General features: G+C 39.0%; 1 protein-coding gene across 1 annotated transcript; it reads left to right on the top strand.

Annotated features, from left to right (window-relative positions):
* The first annotated feature begins 297 nt into the window (after positions 1–297).
* On the top strand, positions 298–19,563 carry LOC101171153. The gene is made up of 5 exons (XM_020702807.2): positions 298–380; positions 2,537–4,395; positions 12,662–12,666; positions 12,722–12,787; positions 16,719–19,563. The coding sequence occupies exons 1-5, from the start codon at positions 362–364 to the stop codon at positions 18,436–18,438; spliced, it is 3,669 nt and encodes a 1,222-aa protein (XP_020558466.1). The 5' UTR covers positions 298–361; the 3' UTR covers positions 18,439–19,563.
* The last annotated feature ends 2,716 nt before the right edge of the window (positions 19,564–22,279 follow it).

Consider the following 22,279-nt stretch of genomic DNA (forward strand, 5'->3'; position numbering starts at 1 on the left):
AAAGAAACTTTATAGAGAAAAATGTTCAACATACACATTCTACAGTACTAAAAACCTCCCAAAAAAGTAAAAAAAAATAGAGAAATAAACAGTGATCTGTTAGCATGATTTTAAAGATCAAGGCATTATTACAGACCGTCAGGAAATAAAAATAATGTGGAACATAAGTCATCCTTTACTTTTTCAAAATCCCTTCACAGTAGAGCGTGAGGGTTGACAACTGGCCACCTAATGGATGTCTCTGGAGTTGACAAGCTGACGGAAAAAAGGGCAGGGTAACTTGACAGACAGACGCTGCCCATTACTTTAAGTCAGCACAGAACACAGGATTAGTGCAGAGCACTGCAGATAACAGACAGAGATGGATTCCTACGTCAGAGGTCAGTCAAATGTTCAGACATGAGTTTGACACTCCATGCTTTGGAGTGTCAAACTGACTTAAATTTGATTCGATTTTGTAAAAAGCTACGTTTAGATTCATGATTATTATTCAACTATGGTCAAATTTGGTCATTTTTATAAAACTAAAGGCATATTTTGAAACCATTTTGATATTTTTTACTTTCTCTATTCTTCTCTGATTAAAATGTTTAAATAATGTACATATTTTATTGTTAATGTTTAAATTTCAGAGGAAAATATGATTTCCGTCACACCTTGAAACGTGTTTTTCTATCCATCCATTTTTAGTTAGTTCCATTTGGGGTTAAGGGGTTGCTGGGACCAACCCAGCTACTGACGGACAACTTTAGAGTACATCCTTGGTCAGCTCGGCAGGTCATCTCAAGGCCAAAATTGTGTTTTTTGTATACGCTTACCAAAATATGAACAACATATTTTTAAAACTTATGAATATTTTATTTATATATATGTATATATTAATATTATTTCACATATAGATGTATCCTTATGATCAAATTGAACTTCTTTAAATCATTCAAAAATAGTTTTTCCCCCTTGAAAAGAATTTCTAGCCTTTTTTTTTACTGGTAAAATCCAATCAAATTTCTACATGACAATCATTTTTTCCATTAATTTTATTACATATTTATTACTATTAAAGCCAATATACAGTATTTTGAAAGACACAACCCAACAGTAGTATTGTTTTTTCTGACCCATGATGGAAATGTCTGTTGTGGAATTAACAACAAATGATATTTTCTTTTTTTAAGCCACAATATTATACATATATCATATACTATAACACATGTTGATGTCAATGTATTTAAAACACATATACAAAACAATTTTTTGTCCATATGACTTCATTCAAAGGACAAAGGAATTGTTTGGAAATGGAAAGCAGTTAAAATCCTTTTGATTTCACACAGAAATGAGCAAATCTTTTTTCATTTTTTTGTATTACCATCATGGAGCTATCTCTGCTCTCCTGTCACATGACAGCTGCTCTGGCTGCAGGTGTAAGTGTAAAAATAATAATCTTAAAGCTACATTTTGAGGAGTGGGATAACAGGAAACCCCTGGAGACATGAATTCTAATACATAAAATATTAATGTGTCTCAAAAATATGTCATTTATATAAATAACTTGTCATTTGTCCATATAGTTTTTTAAAGACCCACTCTGATGAAAATCATGTTTTTGGTATTTTAATACGTGGCATTCCAATGGAAAAGACTAAATTTGTTTCACAGATAATATATAGAGCAACATTCGAGCTCCTTGCTCTACTCTTGTAGACGACTAGATCCATGTATACTAGGTCTTTGTTTTCCTCGTCCAAGCTGGTATCCAGCTTTAAACTGTACGGCTGGAAAGTTCCAATATTGCTCGTCATTTTTATTGAATCAGCAATGTTAGGTTGGGAGTGTGAGGGGCCTCAAGCTAGCAGGGAGAGAGTGTAAACGGAGAACTCTCAGCATTGGGAAGTGCGAGGCGGGGTTGCTCGGCACCAGTGGTCCTGCCCAGAACTCAGAGGGAAATTTTCTAATAAACTCCTGCTGTTCTGCAGAAACCTTGTCCTACAATAGACACAAGCCGTCTGCTTTTGGCTATAAGCGACATAATCGTGATAAAAAAAAAAGGCCGCTGGGAATGTTGATGATCAGAGTAGGTCTTGATATCAATTGAACTGTGTTAACAACACCTGTTCAGACGATCGGTGATGAGCAAAGCCACCTCCATCACTGAGGACACCACTCACCCTCTCCATCACTGCTTCTCTCTGCTGTCGTCAGGCAGGAGATACAGAACACCGATGGCCAGGAAAAACATCTATAAAAAAATCATTTAATTCAATCACTGCTTAATTCTCAATGGTACTTGCTTTAAACTGTATGTGGATGATGCCGTCTGTGATGATTTCTTGGGATTTTTTTATGTATTTAATAATCTTTCAAGCCATTTTAATAGTTGTATTGGTTTTGCCTAATTTTTAAGTAGTTTTGCCGTGTTTAAAGATACTTTTTTAATAACTGAACAGACAATAAAGTTTACCCATCTATCTATATCATGAGTTGACCTATTATTTACTGTTATGTCTTATTGTTATTTTTTTTTGCCACTATACAGGTCTATTGTGGGCGACGCTTCTCTTCTCCATATTCCCGCTCTTTTACTGCAGTGCGCCGTGCCCCAGTAGCTGTCAGTGTAATCCTCATGGTGAAGTTATTTGTGTTGGTTACACCATCACAGAAATACCAAAGCATCTGCCGGTCCACACCTACACCCTGAAGCTTAATGACACAAACATGAACGTCATAAAGGAGCACAGTCTGGCCCACCAGGACCTCCTGCTGCGTTTCAGCCTGACTCAAAGCCATCTACATACCATCCATGCCCAGGCCTTCCACGCAGCTCCTCAGCTCAAATCTGTCAAGCTGTCGTCAAATGATCTCTCAACCCTCCCTGCTCGAGTCTTCAGTCCACTTACCACTGTGGAGGAGATTTATCTCGATGGAAACCAGTTAGAAACTCTTGCTCCTGAAATGTTTGAAGGTCTTTCAGCCTTGCTGATTCTGGACCTGACCCGCAATAAGCTCACTGGCCCTGGTGCAGGTGTTTTTGATGGATTGACCAATCTCACTGTTCTTAATCTTGGCAGAAACAACATAAAAAAGTTCCCCAAAAATATCTTCCACTCCTTGACTAAACTTCGCAGGCTCAGGGTTTACAACAATGAACTAGAGAGTCTGGAGGAAGGGATCTTTGACCAACTTACCAGCCTAGAAGAGCTAATCCTCCATGGGAACAAGATTGAAGGTATTGCACCTCAAGTGTTTTGGTCACTTGGCAAGCTAAAAATCCTGACCCTTTCTGGAAACCAACTCCAAACTGTCCCGCACAAAAGTTTCTACAACATGCCAGAGCTAAGCAAACTCACCATCTACAAAAACCCCCTCCTCTTTCTGCCAAATGAGCTGATGGGCCACATGCCTGACATGAGAGAGTTTTATCTCTTCTCCACCAACCTCACCACGGTTCCTGGAAATGTGTTTGCCAACATGTCTGGACTTCTGCGACTCAACCTCCATCTAAACAACAAACTGAGGCATTTGCCGCCGGATGTGTTCTGCTGCCTTCCCAATCTTCAAAAGCTCTCGCTTCGAAACAACAACCTCTTCTACCTTCCCCCTCAGATTTTCTCCTCACTAACCACTGTTAACACGCTGTTGCTCAATGATAATAACCTGACGCTTCTACCTGAAGACGTCTTTCAGAATCTAACAAACGTTATGGCCATTGATCTGAAAAATAACAACCTCAAGTCTCTTCCAGGAGACATCTTCTCATCAAATGCAGCTTTGAGGATGTTGAATCTGAGTAAAAATCCCTGGGATTGCAACTGTGCTATTAGGGATTTTGCTAGATGGATAAGAAACAATCCCCGCATAGTTATTGACATTGACGATGTGTTGTGTCACAGTCCAATCTACCATGTGCTCCGCAGAGTTAATTCTCTACGAGACGATGAATTCACTTACTGTGATGAAAAAAGAATCCAAACTTCCCTTTATGAGCCAGCGAAAACAACACATGTAAGCATAACAACAGAGGAAGTCAGAAGGTACCCGACACCGCGCATGCGTCTGCATAAGTCTTTGCAGCCGCTGCATGTCATTCCGACCACCCCATTATCAAAATCAACAGCCTCAGAAGCCAAAACACAGTTAGCATCCCTTCCGCCTGCCTCCACATCCCCCACCATCCTTTTGGACATATTACTAATAGAACAGGTGCCTGAATATGTTCACCACTACCATCACAGAGGCTGGGTGTACGTGTGGTTTCTGCCCTCTGACACAGATTTGCTGGGATTCCTGATGTTTTGCTACATCCTTCTCCTGGCGGCAGGCTTGTTGATCATTCTTGCAGCCGTGTATGGAATGCATCGCCTCAGCGTGGCAATGGAGGCGCTGAAAGCTGGGTGTGCATAGATGAGGAGTAACAGCGTTATCAGGACTGCTGCACACATGGAGATAAACTGGGTTTTTTTTGTAGGCTCCACTTTGTAAACTAGGACCATTTTCTTTTTCTTGTTTTTCTTGAATGATTGATTGTAGTATGCACTACAATTTTACAGGAGGGTCACATTTAGAACTGAATTTTATCAACTTCAGGCCTTGTTCAATAGATATTAAGTTCAGATAATTAACATAAAATAAAAAATATATATAAATTGGGCTAAAAGAATTGAACTCAAATCGAGCAAAATGTCAAAACTGCTTTATTGTTAAAAGCATTACATTGGGGTGAACTATTTTCCTTCAGGTCTTTAGGTTTCATGCAAATTTTTAAGCCGATCATTTAGTAGAAATTCTCACCATAATTATGTTGCCTTTAAATTTAAACTTTGCTGCAGCAAAATAAAACAATGAAAAACAGATTTAAAAGTGACCTTTCTTCTATTGGGTTTCATACTAAAAGTTATAGTTCTGCTGGTGTGAGAGTTGATGCATAAAGAGGTGAGAAGAGTTTGGGCTGAGTGGATTTCTTTTTTTTGCAAAGTTTCTTTTTTTGTTGCTGCTATTGCGGGTCTATGCGACTGTAGTAATGTGGCAAATGTCCTCCATTTTGCTGTATAGTGTGGAAACATCTTAGGTGACAATAACGTTCTTTTAAAAACCAAAGTAGCTTTTAACCCTTGTGCTATCCTAGGCACTTTAACATTGGGAGTTGGGTCATCTAGACCCACTAGACAGTGCCCTGAACCTTTTTTCTTCAATGATTTGTGATCTTCACTGGTGTCCATGGATTACATGAAATCTTTCCACCTTTATCCACTTTTGTCATGGTAGGAAGAACACGTCAATGTAAGGGTGGGGTCATCTAAGATAGCACAAGAGTTACAAGAGGTAAAGAAACCAAATGAATGATGTGTTGTGAGGATGTATTTTCATTTGTAACTAGTAGGAAGTTTTAAACTGCATACTTCTTTGTAAACTTGTTATCTATTCGTATTTACCACACATGGTAGTATTACTTGGATACTTCAAAGTGCTTGGCGGAGGGAATGTGAACATGTATGATGATAACATTTCAAATGCTTGAGTGAATGTTTTCATGTAATTTAAATTAAAGGTACTATGGAAAAAAACTTTGTGACAAAAAGTCTTTCAGGTTAATGTTCCTAAATTCAGTGTTCATGTAAAGTATTCATTTAGAACTATGACCTTCCGAGGAGTAAAATATATTTGCAATCGGAAGTATAATACTGTCCCCCCCCCCCCCCTCCCTTTTCAAAAGAATTTATGAGAAAAAAATTTTGGGTCAGAAATTCTCATAATCCTTAAAATGTCAAAATGTCATTAAGTAGAGTTTTTAATAACTTCGTACTTAGTTTAAATGAAACTAAAATATTATATAGACTTGCCGGTGTTGAATTTTGGCTATCCCAACAGAACTGCCCTATGGTTAAACTTTAGTCTCACTGGGACCTGAACCTATCACAGCGACTGTTTACAATAACATGGAAGTGATGCTGACCACTATATTTTCCATTCAATATTATAGATTCAAAACATTTTTAGCTTTACATTTTTGGTTGAACTCAAACATCATTATGACACACAATTGTAAAACCCTTTAGAATTAACTCCTTGGAACAGTGTAGTTTAGTGGAGGATCACCTGATTTGTAAATCGATTTCTCAATGATTTATGATCTGCTTTATTTTAGATGAACACATTTATTTATCTTTTGTCAGTTCACTTTTGATCTTTGTTATTAAACACAGAAACTACCCGTTTCGATTTTTGTGATTTACAATGACAAAAAAAAAAAAAAAAAAAAGACAAATTACCAGATTTACAACTTGGAGTTTTGTGTACCATTTCAGGTTAATTTTGTAATTATTGTCTATACACTGAAATATTATCCTATAAAAAAAAGAATTCTGGGTTTTACTATCAAGCATTACTTCAAAAAAGTTTATAAATACTAAAACATAAATAAATAAATAAATGGTAGTGTAGTAAAAACACTCAAAGGGTTAAATCAGGTCTATGACCAATTATTTTTTTTAAGCAACATTATGCTTTCAACATTTACAGAATTGAAGCAACAGACACATCGGGACTTTCAGTTGGTTTCACTTCCATTTTTGAATTGTTCCCGTTACTCTGGTTTGTTTTCACTCATGTTTCTTGTAATGTTCTTTCACAATCACACTGTGTTCATTTTGTTAATTATCCAGATGTTCAATTTAAGTTCATCCTTCTCAGTTTATTTAAGTGGCTGGTTTTTAAGACAACTATTTTCTTTCTTTTACAATTTGTCCAGCTTTAAGTTCATTAAACATGCAAGTTCCTGTCTTTCAGTTCATTCACCAATAGTTCCTAACACTTTGTGATTCACAACGATTTGAATAAACAAATACTCAAAAAGGCTATTTTAATCTTAATTTTCTTTGTATCTGTCCTCCATCATCCAAAAATGCCACGAGAATATATTTAAAACAACAAAAAAAGTTTTGATGGGATTGAATCTTTAAGCTGTTGCTTTAAATCTACAAACAAACAGCAATGAGCTTTTCTGAGGCTTGTCAGCTTTGTGAGGTCAAATTCAAGGAAAGAGACAAAGACTTGAATGAATATCAAAAGTCTGATTTAGCTTGGATAAAAATTGAACAAGTTGTTCAGACCTTCTGGAGCCCCAGATAACAAATTTTGCAACAGGTTTTAAGTCTTTCTCATCACTCCTCCTTTTCTCCCCCAAACCAAAAAATCTCTTGAAAATGGTTTAGTTTTCTTTATTAGAAAATCATATGGTTGGTCCAGTGGAAAATTGTAACTGTAGTCCCACGACTTTCATCTTACTACACTCTTTTTTTTGGCTCATTTTGATACAAAACTCCTTCAGGCACCATCTTTGCGTAATTCATTCTTGTAATGAGATTCATTTGTGAAGCTTTCAATCAAAAAAGTTCTGCCTCGCATCCTGGAACTTTGGGCTGCCGACACAAAAGCTTCTGTCCTCTCTGTCAGTCACCATCATGTTTCACCTTTAAACTCATGGATGTTTATTTATCCACATTCCAGAGGCGGTCAGGAACAATACTTTGGCATGGTCTGGTCCTTACACCGTTAACATCTCTGGGGTTCAGCTATGGTCTGAGCTTTTCCCACTCATGCAGAAGGTCACCGGCCCAGAACCTTTCTGCCGAAGTGTCATGGGTTTCTTCGTTTCTGCACATCTTTCTGCATTTCAAACAAATCATTTCTCGAATTCTTTTTTTTTTTTTTTTTTTTAACTTGTCCTGTCCAACAGCTGGGCAAACAGATGAGAGCTGAGGGCCTCTTGTGTTGGACAGATTTTACTTTAACAAGAGGGGTTATTAATCTTCATACAAACCAAAGGTATGTCTGAATAAACCCCTTTTGTAATTGAGGCCAAACTTTATTAATTTCAATCATGTCTGAAAATCTTTAGTGTTGGACCGGACGGAAAAGGAAAGAGGGGAAGAAGAGAGAGGGACGATAGAGAGAGGGGGGGTAGGAGGGTGATAATAGAAGGGGAAGGGGGATCATTTCTCAAATTCTTAAGTTCAGATTGGAACAATTCACCTCAAAAATGCTGAAGAGGTGTAAATCTGGTTGTGTACTTTAATAACAAATGATCAACTCTCAGGTATCTCCAGAATGAACTAAAACTAAAACAGGTCGGTAAAATTGGAGAATTGTGAATGTGTTTCTTAAAATGCATCAAATGACATTGTGTCAGTTATAGACTGTAAAACACAGTTATGCATTGATGCTAAAACACAAAAGCCAATCCCCTAAACCAAATGACCAGATGTCTAAACATATTTACTAAATCTAGCCACCTTTTTCCAATATAATAAACACATTTCACATGAAGACAAAATTCACAAAACACAATCCTCCGTTCTCATTAATCTTAACACATTTGTCTTTGCTAAAACACAAGTTGCAAAAGAACTCTGCTCATACTCTTGAATGAAAGCTCATGTGATGCAAAATGCTTGCTACATTCAGCAATATTTGGACACAATGAACACACCTGGCATCATTCATTACACACAATGACACACAATTGAAGACACTTGTTTACTAATGCTGTGACCACATGTATAAAAGCAAGTTCAGAGTCACAGTTTGATGAAGATTTCAAACAAACCCAATGGATGAAGGCAGAGTCAGGGGAAGAGGAATTCGAGTCAAAGGAGGTAGAACAGCTGGCCATGGAGGAAGTGGAGCAGGCCAAGGAGGGGGAGGAGCTCAAATCAGAGGAGGAAGAGGAGCAGGCCTACGAGGAAGAGGAGTTCAATTCAGAGGAGGAAGAGCAGGAGGCCAACAAGGGAGAGGAAGACAAATCGCACCATCGTTACGGACGAGATGCGATCAACAGTCATTGTCCATGACATGACAATGGCTGAAGCAGGACTAAGAGACGGCAAAACCTTAGTAGGTTTACCGTGGCCACCATTATCAGGGCTTTCAGTCAACACTACAGGTCTTGTACTCTATTGCTTTCTTTGTCACAATACAATTTTACAAGCCTGTGAAAGCAGTCGACTAGTTTCAAATCAGTTGTTACTTTATCGTAAAACATGTCCATTGATAAAATGTTTCTTTCTTTAGAGTTGAAAGAATGGCACATAGAGGTGGGAGGGTTGCCATATTTACACAAGAAAGCCTTATTGTGGATATGGTTCGTGAGAACAACCTCATCAGACTCCTGGAGATCAGAAACAAAGTCATTGCTGACTTTGCCAACTTTCAGAACACTGATGATGTCAGCTTGGCCACAATAGACAGAGTCCTCTGCATGTAGACTACTGTAACACAACTCAGTCCAAAAACAGAATCTATTGCAGACTATACTCTAGAAAACACGATCAGGGTGTGAAGCTATTTTATGTACTTCATTCACACCACACACATGTCACAATCACTGTACGGCATCATTTAGTCCACTGCTTCTCAATTACTTTTTGCAAAGCCCCCCCTAGGACAAAGAAAATGTTTTGTGCCCCCCCACTCGCCGTGGTGACTATAAATGAGATCATTATCTATAAAGATTGAGTAAGTATACGTAAAATTGTATCTTTTACTAACATAAACAAAAGAAAAAAGCAATATAAACTAACTTTCAACAAATATTACTGGAACTTTATTTTGCCACACAGAAACCCTGATATTGTCTAAAACAGAAAAGAAAGCTTAAGTGCCTGAAACAAAAACACCAACTAAACGACATGGAGATGTAAAAAATACAGATGGAAAATACAGACATTTAATAAAAATGTCTACAATAGTTAATAAAGAATGACATCATTAGCGCAATAGAGGCTGCGTTGCGTGCGACGATTCACCTCGGTGCCTGCACCCACTGCCCCTCCCCTGTTTCTTCACACACATATGCAACTCCTTCCATAAGACAGCAGGGCGCAGCTGCAAGGGGGGGCCAATTTCCAGGTTTCAGGCTGGTACAAACACTGTGATATACCAGATAATAGAAAATCAATGGTGGCGCAGATTTTTTTTCAAAGCATTGAGCCGTCAGTCTTACTTTGAATGTGGAAACTGTGTCGGCCTCTCTTACATGAGCTAGTAGTTTATTCCATAAAACAGGCTTGGTGGCTAAACGCTCTACCTTCAACTGTACTTTTACTCAGTCTAGGAACCACAAGCAGTCCTGCATTTTGGGAGTGAAGTGTTCTATTAGGATGGTAAGGCACTATGAGGTCTTTGATATATGGGGCCATACCATGTAAGGCCTTAACAAGCTTAACATACTTCAACTTTATCACAAAATAGAAAAAATAAAAACACAAAATTGCTTAAATTGCATAAAACTAGGAAGAGCCAAAAACGTGTTCTGTCAACATCAATTTTCACATAACCTTAGAACACATTACAAGTTTGATAGAGATGTCTTTCTTTTACTTTGATGAATTGAGTTTTTTTTCCAGGTGACGTCATTGTCCTACCATCTTTGCAAACTGAAGCAGACTTAGCCATGAATCAAGGCGCTGGCGAAAACAGCAGCTTCTCAGATGGCACATGATTAAGAAACGGCCTCTGTGGGATTTCACAAGCATCTCAGTTTAAAAAAAACACACAACTATGTGAACATTCTTCACACCAATACCAGTGGACTCCATTCAAACAGAGACAGAAAATCTACCACTAGGAAATGAATTTTAACAATGAAAAGTGAGGAAAACTTTTTTAAAAGTGAATTAAAAAAAAATGTGTTGGTCAATACAATAAAAATTACATTCTTGACCCCGAGGGACCAAAGACTAGAACTAATATAGCTCTGTTGAAGCAAAATATAAACACACTTTATTTATATTTCTGTATGAAATCTTGATTTAGTGCCAAAAGCTGCCAAAAATTCCCCCAGAATGGAACAAAAGAGAATGAATTAGTAAACAACACCCAAGTTCATTGCTATGACAACCAGTGATTAAGCTCTTCCAGTACACTGAGCTCACACAACGGTCACCATCGGCCAACATACACAGTGAAAGATGGCAAACTAAGGAAGGGGAAATGGCATTGTGGAAGACACAAGCTGAAACAGTGAAAAAAGATTGATTAGTGTGCACATCTGAGATAAGAGCTCATCCGACATAAACCTAGCGAAACCAGGAGCTCACAAAAGTCAGTGTCATTCTTCTGAGTTACATATATTTGTCTTCATTTAGCAGACAAAAAAACTTACTGTCAAATATTTAAATATCCCAAAGCCAATATACCCTTAATTTTGATTTATTTCTGAGAATAGTTACTCTAAAAAAACAAACCAAAACCATTGCTGATTAAATTAATGTGACACTAAATTCAAACGAGACTCCTGAACTCCATCTATATCAAAAACCACTAAATACCGTATTTTCCGGAGTATAAGTCGCTCCGGAGTATAAGTCGCACCAGCCCAAAAATGCATTAAAAAGTAGAAAAAAACGCAGATGAGTCGCACTGGACTATAAGTCGCATTTTGACGAGAAATTTATTTGACAAAATCTGAGACCAAGATATAATAACTTTCACAACCTCATATGACACAATCATAGCAGACTGTTTATCTCATAATTTCACAGTAATTCTTTCTCAAACCTATTTATTTATTCTTTTGATGAAGCATCATTGGCCAACTAATACTCTGTTTTCAGCCTGTATTTGTAGAAACAGTTGTCATTTTTATTGCATTTCTGAATCTATGAAATAATTGGAAAATAGAATATTGTGTTGTTAGCCTTCAAGATCTTACTGTAAAAAAAAGTTTGCTGATTCTCTGAGTCACTTAACATACTCTTAACACTTAACATACCTCATCCATCAAGTAGACCCAGGAATATCATCTCTGTTCCTCACAAATGAACATAACAGGAGGGTTAACAATGTATTTATTTCAATTTATTTCTAATATAAGTCGCTGCGGAGTATAAGTCGCACCCCTTGCCAAACTATGAAAAAAAGGGCGACTTATAGTCCGGAAAATACGGTAGTTCATTCCAATTACCCACATATAAGATTTCTTTTCTTGTCTTAAGCTACGTACACACTGCCCTCTGCTAATAACCTCCTCAAACAGTCTTTGTATCTTCTCTAAAAGTAGTTTGGAAATATAATTTTAGACAGCAATAAATGTAAATTTAATGTAATGTTTCATGTAAGACACATTATCATAAATTGTGGAGCAGAAAAAAAAGAAAGGAAATAGTTTATCAGACTAAAGCACCTTCTTCTAAAGCCTCTAAACAAACTTTGAATAAAACTGTATTTAAAATATTTAAGAATGTGTTTTTATTGTCAGTCAACATAAGGTTATGATTGTGGTCATGGTGTTGTTTTTTGGTCAGAGGAAAACTAAATCATTCTAGATTCTTCCGTTGTGTTTACAATCTCCTCCACATCAGTTAAGGTTTTAACGTTAACTCCACCCTCTTTATCTGCTGGGTTCTGTGAAAGAGGTCAAGAACCAGAAGCAAGGCGATGTTCAGCTGAATGTTTATCTCTGTTGTTCATTCAAACAAGGAATCACAAAGCAACAACAGAGAGAAATCTCTGAATTTTAGCAAAACCCTGACTTAGATCAGCAAAACCATCCAAACTGACATCGTCACCACCTCCCAACAAAATGACAAAAGATGTAAGGCTGAAAAAAATAGAGTTACCCCACCCACTGTAAAACCCATTTAAAGGTCTGTGTTTATGAAATCAGTTCAGGCAGGGGGGAGAGCAGCAGGGTGGAGAAACTTTCAGAGGAATTGTGAGGCTGAAGGCATTCCACAAAGAAAAACAAGCTCACTAAGTTTTTGCATCGCCTCACTGTCATTCACTACTGGAGGTGAGTTCTACAAACTGCCTTGTTGTACAGCTAGATGTGAAAATTATTGTTAAAACAAATACTGTATATTATAGATGTTGAAATACAGAGTTGAGAGACTATTTCACTTTTGAGCCTCTTTTCTTCCCCTCATTTATTCTTGTCAGTGTTATTCCTGATTAAACCGTTAGTTGTTTTGTTTCTGGAGAGAGAAAAAAAAATCTCAGTGAAAGAAGAAAAACAATCTGAACTGAATTATTAAAGACTTAAAAAGGTTTTTACGGCTTTTGAAGATCAGAAAAATCAATGTTTTCAAATCAAGACCAAAAATTGCCTTGTGCTTTAGTGCAGAATGGGGGGTTCAACAGCAACAAAATGAACAATTGTAATTTTAAGTGTTTTTAGGCAAAAAAAAGGATTTCAAAGAAAGTGTCTTCTTACAAACAATCAATCTTTCCACATTAAAAGTATTCAGATAACCTAAAACTTTGTGCTTAGACTTTTTCTTGATGCTGAACTATTTCAGAAAACCACCCTTAACTTTAGTATGAACTATGACATGTCAGGGAAAAGGGAAGTGCCTCAAATGGAATTGAAGAAGTTGAACCACAAACATTTAGGTTTTAACACAGGGAATGGTGATTCAGATCCTGACCATCCTACTGTGGAAAGTTTCTCTTCTTTCACTCTGCTGTCCTTTGATAGAAAACAGACTTGAGTATAAAATTAGCCGAAAATGTAAACAGATGGGAGAAGGTATTTCATGACCAACCTGAAGAAAGGAAAAGAGAAATACAGCTTCTCTGCAGCTGGGGTCTTTTGAGATGCTTTGGAAAAGTACTTCCTTGCAAAGACTCCTCTTGCACCCTAATGGATCTCAGTCACTGAAAAACGATTCACACTCGCCAGCCTTAAGTCTCACAAAGACCTGCAAGGAGAGGTGGAACATTCTGTTAGAAAGTTTAATCCTTTCAGCCTTCAGAGCCATTGCGAACAGGATAAAGAGCCGGAGGCTCAAAAATGTGCAAGCAATCTGCAAGCTGAGATGTAGACAAAACAAAAGAATGATTTCATCTACAATGTGGTGATTCACTTATCCAAACCCTAACTCCATAAACATTTCTGCAAAAGGAAGGACTTCCTGCTTCCTTGATGAGTGTTTGCCTTAGAGTTTTGTTTCGTTTAATGGGAAAACCATCATGGTTTGGATCCCAGCAACCAAAAGCTGATGAAGTCTAACAGGCGATTCACTGCAGTTTTGGAACAATGCAACCTCTGTCCAACCCCTCGGCATGACCCAAAATAGATTTAAATTAGATCAATTAACAAATATTTTTTAGAAGTATCCACTAAACAACAAACCAATCCTGACAAAGATTTGGGAGTAAAACTGGGGGAAGTTTGAAACATCTGCGACGGATAATCATGTTTTATTTGCATTAAAATGTGATGTAAGTCGTTTAATATTCTCAACACTCTAAATCAGGGGTCTCCAACCTGCGGCTCCGGAGCCACATACAGCTTTCTGGCCTTCCGTTGGCTTTAAAGTCCCACCCCAATTCTATCGTAGAAGCATTCCCAATGGTATATTAATTATGATTATGCCATTTCTTTTAGCTAAAATAAAAATAAAAAAACTGTGTCATTTCACATAGTTTCTGCAGAGCGGCAGGAGCTCATCAGAAATTCGCCTCTGAGTTGCGAGCTGGACTACTGTCACAGAATAAGCCTGTCTTCATTTTCCATCATGCCTTTGTTTTTTTTCTGCTCAAGATTTACAACAATTCGAGTAAAGAAAAACTCAAAAAGTGAATTTTAATCTGAATTTTTTTATATACGACCTCCATCATGATGCTACATGCTACAAACACAATTTTCATTGGAGTGGGTCTTTACAGAAAGATGCAAGGAATTTGAATAAATATCATTTTTTTAGTTCTGGTTAGTTTGTTTTAGTTTAATGACTTATCATTTATTTTTTAGATATTTAACATATAAAATAACTGGGCAAAATGATGGTAAAAGATCAATCTAGAATCTGTTAGAATAGGCCTAAAGCACATATTCCTATCTGTATATAGACATAATGCATGGAAACTATTAAATATTAAGCTTGTCAAAAGGAGTTTAATTGATTTGAAGAGAGGGGGAGGAAGTGAATTTATTTATTGACAACCCCCTCATGTTTAGGTTTATTAACTATTCTTGTTATAATAAAAGGCAGAAAAGGATGAACCAAAGTCATGATAGAAAATTCCATCTTTGACTTTCTTCAAATTCTTTCAAAAACATTTGCTTCAACAAGAGGATCTTATTTAACACAGGCTGTATTTTATTTTAGATTTGATTACATATGCCTTTATTGTCACTGTCCATTGGACAATGAAATTGATAATGAAATTCTTTCAAAATGAGCTTGCATGTGCTGGTGGCAAAAGAAAAAGAAGCTAAAATTGTTAAACATAAAAATATAACATTGTTAGAATTGAACTATTGCAAATATTTAAAAGCAGCATTTTATAAATGAATGGCTTTCTGGCCACAAAAACATATATAAAAACATAAACAAAATATATTTTTGTATTTTACTAAAAACACTTTGCAGCTCTCGCTGGGCTTTGGTAGGCAAGAATCTGAACAAAATGACTATTTTGGCTTTAAAGGTTGCAGCCCCCTGCTCTGATAAATTTAAAAAGAAGTTGTAAAAAGATTCCTGACACGGTGTTTTAAACTTGATGGTCAAAATGTCATCAAATGGAAGAGGACTTACTTCAAAACAATAATATATTATGATATATAATATATAAAAGGAACGAGTCTAATTATTCAACCATTCGCCCTGACAGCTTGTATAAATGTTATCTGACACAAAAACAGCTGATATTGTCAATATAATGAAGCTGGACATCATTCTAAAAAGGTCAAATTTGCTTTCTATACTCCTCTGGGGCTAAAATATTAAGGGTGAAATGATCTATTTTAACAATAATTTAATCCATCTCATAATTAGTGATTCATAGTTTCCATCGGTTCATTTTGAACAATCTGATTATCTGACCTATCCAGGACATCTTTAGCCAAAAATCCAACCAGTGAGACTCAGAGATAAGTACCTGGTACTGAACAGAGCTGGTGAAGTTTTCCACATTCCTTGTATTTCTTCAAGACAATCATGTGTAAATTAAATATGTGTACAAACAAACATGCAAACAGGTATTATGGTAAATCCATTCACATTTAAGTTTCTTAAAGTTCATCCCACTGTTGTTTTTCCACATCATAAGGGATTTCAAAGGAAAGATTATTGGTACATACTAGCACACTGTATGGTCACATATCTTTGCTAAATTCAAAGGGTTTCCACACATTGGACCAGAATGATCGACTGATCCATTTTTGCTGCATCACATATGTGTTGTCCTCTGTAATGCACTTGGTCATTTTTACCAACCATGCCTCAATCCAAATAGTATTTTCCAATAATTATAATTAATAATAATAATTGATACTTTATTTATCCCACTATGGGAAATTCTTCTCCGCATTTGACCCATCCCCGGGGGAGCAGTGAGCTGCAGCTGCACCGTCTTGCTGCATCGTCTTGCCCAAGGACCCCCACTGGATGATGTTAATTGCTCGCCATGTATATGGTAATTGCCCCCAGTACCATTGTTTATTCCCCTCTGGGGAATCGAACCCTGGATTCCTGCATGGAATCCCAGCCACTAATATTGATAACAAGTGATTTATTTCATTTTGAATGGTATTGGTTGATTTAATAAACAGCTTACATCAGAAAGATTGATGTGGTAGGATCGTAGGATAATAAATTAATTCATCAATTAATCGTTACACCACTATAAAACATCATCAGGATTCCTTGATGAAAATATCCAGATGGTTCATGACCAACCTTTTCTCTAACATGTCATTTCTTCTGTTTCCTTTTAAGGACAAAAATGGACCTTCCACTGACTCCTGCCGTACTTCTAATTCTCTGCTCTTTGAGTGCGGTTGTCCTTCCATGTCCAGATGGATGCCAATGTGTTGCTAACCAAGCCCATTGCACACACCTCTCCGACTTCCCCAAAACTTTGAACGCTTCTACTAGCCTCCTTGAAATACTTAAAAGCACTTTTGATTCCTTGAAACCAGAGGACTTCACTAATTTCACGACTGCTTTTAGCAAACTCATGATTAAGGCAACTTCTTTGAGGGAAGTGCACCCTGGAACATTTGATTCCACTCCTAACTTGGTTCAAATGGTCATTTCTAGCACAGAGTTGCAGGATCTTCCTGAGACCTTGTTCCAACATCTTCAAAAACTGGATGTGTTGATTCTTACAGAAAATAAACTTATAGTAGTGCGGCCTCAGTGGTTCTCCCAGTTGGCAGACCTGACACAGCTTGACCTCAGTAGGAACTTCATCAAATCTGTACCTGTAATCGCCTTCCATCCTCTAACAAACCTGCAAAAGCTTTCACTTTCTGTCAACAATATCACTTCCCTGTCTCATGACACGTTTAAGGGTCTTTCTCAGCTGCAAATCCTGCGCCTCAACAAAAACATGTTACGGGAGCTTGAAACTGGAATTTTTGATGATCTTGTGGATCTGAAAGAACTTTCTCTACAAGACAACAAACTCCTTCATCTTCACCGTGACTTATTTTCCAAAACTTTGACCCTTCAAAAGCTGTTTCTGTCCAACAACCAGCTGACATCTCTTTCACAAGGGATCTTTTTAAATCTACCCCTTCTTTCCCAAATCTCCTTACACAAAAACCAGCTGAGGAGTCTGGGCCCTGGGGTGTTTGGGCCCATGCTTTTGAGACAGCTATGGCTGTATGACAACAAGTTGAACCGCTTGGAGGATGACACGTTCAGGAATCTGACTCAGTTACAGCTACTGGTTCTGAGTCGCAATCAGATCAGTCACGTGTCAGCAGGTGCGTTTAAAGGATTGACGCAGTTAGGAGAAGTATCCCTGCACACCAACCTGCTCACAACCATCGAGGCTGGGACTTTCCAAGAGCTACCTCGTCTGGTCAACATTTCCTTGGAGCACAATTTCATCGAGTCTTTTCCTTTGGGCTTCCTGCAAGGTGTGAGCCATTTAGGACAGATTGATCTACGAAACAATTCACTCCCTAATTTGCCAAAGGAGACTCTCGTTGCTCTCTCCGCTGTTAGAGAGATTCTTCTCCAGCGGAATCCATGGAGGTGCGACAGCGATATCATTCCCCTTAGGGACTGGCTCATACAGAACCCATCAAAGGTCAAACTAACCAGCGTTGTTTGTGAGACACCCCTCAGTCTGTATGGTGAGGAGATTGTCATGCTGACGGATGAGGATTTGATCCTCCACAGTCCCACTGAACAGACTGTGTTGACCTCAACTGATAAGAGGAAGAAATTCAGTACACCTCAGCCCAAACGAAGCACTCCGTCACCTGCCATCAAAACCACACCCAACTCAGAAACAGAAGACGGCACCAGCAGTGGACAAGAGGAGGATGGAGAGACCTGCAACAAGACGCCAGTCATTTTGATAGTCACTGCAGTAGTTTCCACTTTGGTCATCAGCGCTTTCATCATCAGCTGTGTGTGCTGGAGGAGGAAGAAGAGGGGCAAGGGAGAGATAGGTCGCCAAAATAAAAACTCTGTGCTGTAGACTAAAAAATAAAATCCTGGAAGTCCTGAAGCTAAGGCTGAAATAAATAGTTGATTCTATAGATTATCAAAAGCTGCTGGAATGCATTTAATCATAACTGCTTTCAAATTCACAATAGTTTCATCTGCCAGATTTACATTTCTCCTCTGTTTTGTTTTTCACTGAATTACTTCAATGGAAGGATATATAGAGGAATAATTGTGTTTCCTTACTGTAAAAGTGTTTTCATTGTCATTTTTGTAAACGCCATGAAGTCTTGTCTTTTAGTTTTCTGCTGGTTTTTTTTCTTCTTAGCAGTTTCATATGGACATGACAACAATCCAATTAGAAAACAGTTTAACCTTTATTGGAAATGAGCCACAGAATAAGAATGTTAACAAAAATAAGTTAATTTTACAATAGAAGCATGTCTGTACTAAATTAATGCACAACTGTTGTTTGCAGTCTTCCATTCTGACAATAATAAATATCCGTTTTTCTACAAAAAATGCAGATTATCTTTAAATTTTAATTTATTTTTTTGCATACTCTGATTTAACCAGAATTTATTTCCATCCTGCCTTAAATGTTATTGCCATTTTTGCTTTAAAGAAATTTTATTTTCACTTTCTTTTATCAAAAGGCATAGCACAGTAATTGCTAATACCGACATGAGTATTGTGACACAGCTCAGTGGTAAATGTGGGTAATACAGGGTAACTTTACTTTAATAAAGTCAAATTAGTTGCCATTGCAAAACAGTCGCCAACATGTTTGACGACGTTAGTCTGTTGACTAACAGACAACAGTTATTGTTCCAAGTCGGTCTGAGTCACCCTTTTTCTATGGCAATCGCTCTAGCCAATCAGGAGTGAGCTTGTTGTAAGTCCACATCCCTCCTCCTTGAAAGCAGGCCACACAAAATTTGTCAAATATTTAGAACTTTCCACTTGGATTGATAATCATTTTTCAAAAATACTTTGCACTCCAGAAAATATGTGAAAAAAAATTTGAATGAGCAAGAACATGTTACAAAAGGAAGCAGAGCAAGAATGGTTATTCTGACAAATAGAAAGAGTAAAAGCTGTTTATTTTTCTGTAGAAATCTAGTCCAGTTCTCATATTTAATAAATGGCTGCGGCTCAGGTGGATTGACTTTTTTTGTCTTTTTTTTTTTTTTTTTTTACTTGTCCTGTCCAACAGCTGGGCAGACAGATGAGAGCTGAAGGCCTCTTGTGTTGGACATATTTTACTTTAACAACAGGGGTTATGAATCTTCAGACAAACCAAAGGTATGTCTGAATAAACCCCTTTTGTAATTGAGGCCGAACTTTATTCATTTCTATCATATTTGAAAATCTTTTGTGTTGGACCGGACGGAAAAGGAAAGGAAAGGAGGGATGTTAGAGAGAGAGAGAGAGGGGGGGGGGGTTAGGAGGGTGATAATAGAAGGGGGGGGGGGGGCCATGAAGCTGCATACTGTAAAGCAACACGTTGCTGGATGTTTATCATTACGGTAAGGTACAGATGTAATACAAATCTCAAAGGGCAGGGCCTGTATACACACACACTCAAATGTTACAAACATACCTGCTAGCTGCAAAAATGTCCACATGTCAACATGTACACAAAACAGATAGTGTTCACACATGCATACGTATGCCTTCAAACGAACTAGTGTGAAATATTTCATTCAATCACACAAACTTTTAGTGCGAAGGTGAGCTAACACCTGTGCTCAATTGAGTGTTTATGTTCTTCTAAAATGGATGGTGGAATGTGAAAAGAAGGAGGGAGAGTGCCCAGCCATCCCCACACCAAGACCCCCGCCGCAGCAGCCAACCCAACCCCAGGTACGAGCCAGGACCCCCCAAGGGAGACCAAGGGAGTCCGCGCTCCAGGCAGCCATCCACCCGGCCCACAGTTGGACAAAAAGGAGCAAGGCAGGGGCCACCTTCCTTGCGAAATGCGTGTGCGTGTGTGTTTGTGAGGGTGTGTGTGTGCATGTGTGTGTGTGTTTATGTTTGAATGCATATTTTGAGGAGTAAAGGGTGTGTGTACTAAAGTGCAGTTAAAATTGGCGGGTAGGGCGCTAAGAGGACATCTGCTGCTTGCTGGCAGTGATGTCCAAGCACCCCCCCTACCAAGGGGGGTACATGTCTAAGGTGCAAATAAAACCGAGAGAGGGGGGCCCATTCCATACGACAACCATGGGAGCGGGACCACTGCCAAGTAGCTCCTCCCCCCAAGGTGCATCACAGGCTAAACCCCCCACCCCCTGACCCTAATATGAGATTATATGAGGAAGGGGGTAAATTGGGGACAGCTGGTAGACTGTCCCCTGGTGGTCAAACAGCTGTCCCCCAGCCCCCCCCCAGCATAGGGGCCAGGTCCCCTCAGCCCAGGGGTCCCATCCCCAGAGGCGCCAACACCCCAGGCCCAGCACCACCCACCCCACACAGAGAGAAAGGAGCCAGAAAGCCCCCCCCCCCCAGAGCAGGCACAGGCCCCCACCCCCAGGCGCCGTCCCTGAGAGAGCTCTGGTCAGGCCTCGATAGGACCGAGGCAGCCAACCGGCCGGGGCAACCGCCGATTGCATCAGCTGAGACCCGACCTGTCAAACCCCCAAGGACCCGTACCGATAGTGCCCCCCCCTCCCCCAGTACCCCCCCCCCCACAGGACAGGGCCGACAAGCCCCCCCCCCCCAGCCGCAGTGGATGACACCCAAAGCGACCGGGGAACCCAAGAGGGTTGCCCTGCCCCGTCCCAGAGCCAGGGAAGGGTTGATCACAGCCCCAGGTGTAGATGGGCAGGCCATCCAGCGCCGCTAGACCTCCCCTCCCAAACAGGGCCCCCCGCCAATCCCCCCCACTACAGGCAAAGAGACCACCCCCCCAAGCCAAGCCAGACCACCACCCACCACACACCCCCACACCCAAGCCCAGAAGACCACGCAGCGCCCCAGCCCGCCCCACCCAGGCACCGGACCCGACCCCCCTACCAACGGAGTCCCCACTGCCCCCCACCCTGAACCACGGCAGTAGGGCAAGGAGCAGCGACGACCAGGCCCCCCACCCCCTAAGTCATGGATGTGCTGATCAAACAGCATATTTCTGTATTGACTTATATTTATATTTTCGTGTTTTTCCAATTTATTAAACTTGTTTTTTTAGCAATACAAAGAGTTATGAAAATGATAGATATTAATCCTTCTTCTATAGCGATGGCACTCATGTAACTAAGCACACAAAGTGACGGTGAAGCCGTGATTGAAACCAGCCAAACTGATAGATCGGCACATACCTGTTGCCAGAGAGCCTGGACAGGCATGCAGAACCACAGTGCATGCATGTAACTTTCAGGTAGATTACTGTCACAGTGCTCGCAAATGTCTCAGTTACTGAGACCCATCTTGAACATCCTCTGTCCAGTGTAGTAAATTCTGTGAAGAGTTTTAAAATGGATTAGCTGCAAGTTTGGACTTTTTGTCAGTTTAAAGGTGTTTAGACAAATTTCTGACCAGAAGCTTTCATCTGTGCTGATGCTCAAATCTGCATTCCATTTTATTGTCGGAAGTGAAATATTAGTATCTAAATTACATAAAAGTTTGTATATTTTGGAGAGAGTTTTATTCATTGAAAAATTAATCAGAGAGGTAACTGCTTCTGATAGTTTTAAATCGTTGTCTTTGTATTTAAACTTTTTAGTAATAATTGATTTAAGTTGCTGATATTCCAGGAAGTTATTTATTTCATGCTTGTCTTGAAGTTCCTGGGGGGTTATGAATCTTTTATCAATAATTAGGTGCTCTAGTAGTGTTACGCCCCCTGCTTGCCAATCTGGGAAGCGAATCATTTTTTT

This window comes from Oryzias latipes, chromosome 4 (genome assembly GCF_002234675.1).
Source record: "Oryzias latipes chromosome 4, ASM223467v1".
NCBI classification, from domain to species: Eukaryota; Metazoa; Chordata; class Actinopteri; order Beloniformes; family Adrianichthyidae; genus Oryzias; species Oryzias latipes.

Excerpts from the sequence above, each read along its gene's own strand:
- LOC101171153 (XM_020702807.2), top strand. Across the intron at positions 12,788-16,718 it reads ACTGTCATTCACTACTGGAG|GACAAAAATGGACCTTCCAC; the intron begins GTGAGTTCTACA and ends TTTCCTTTTAAG.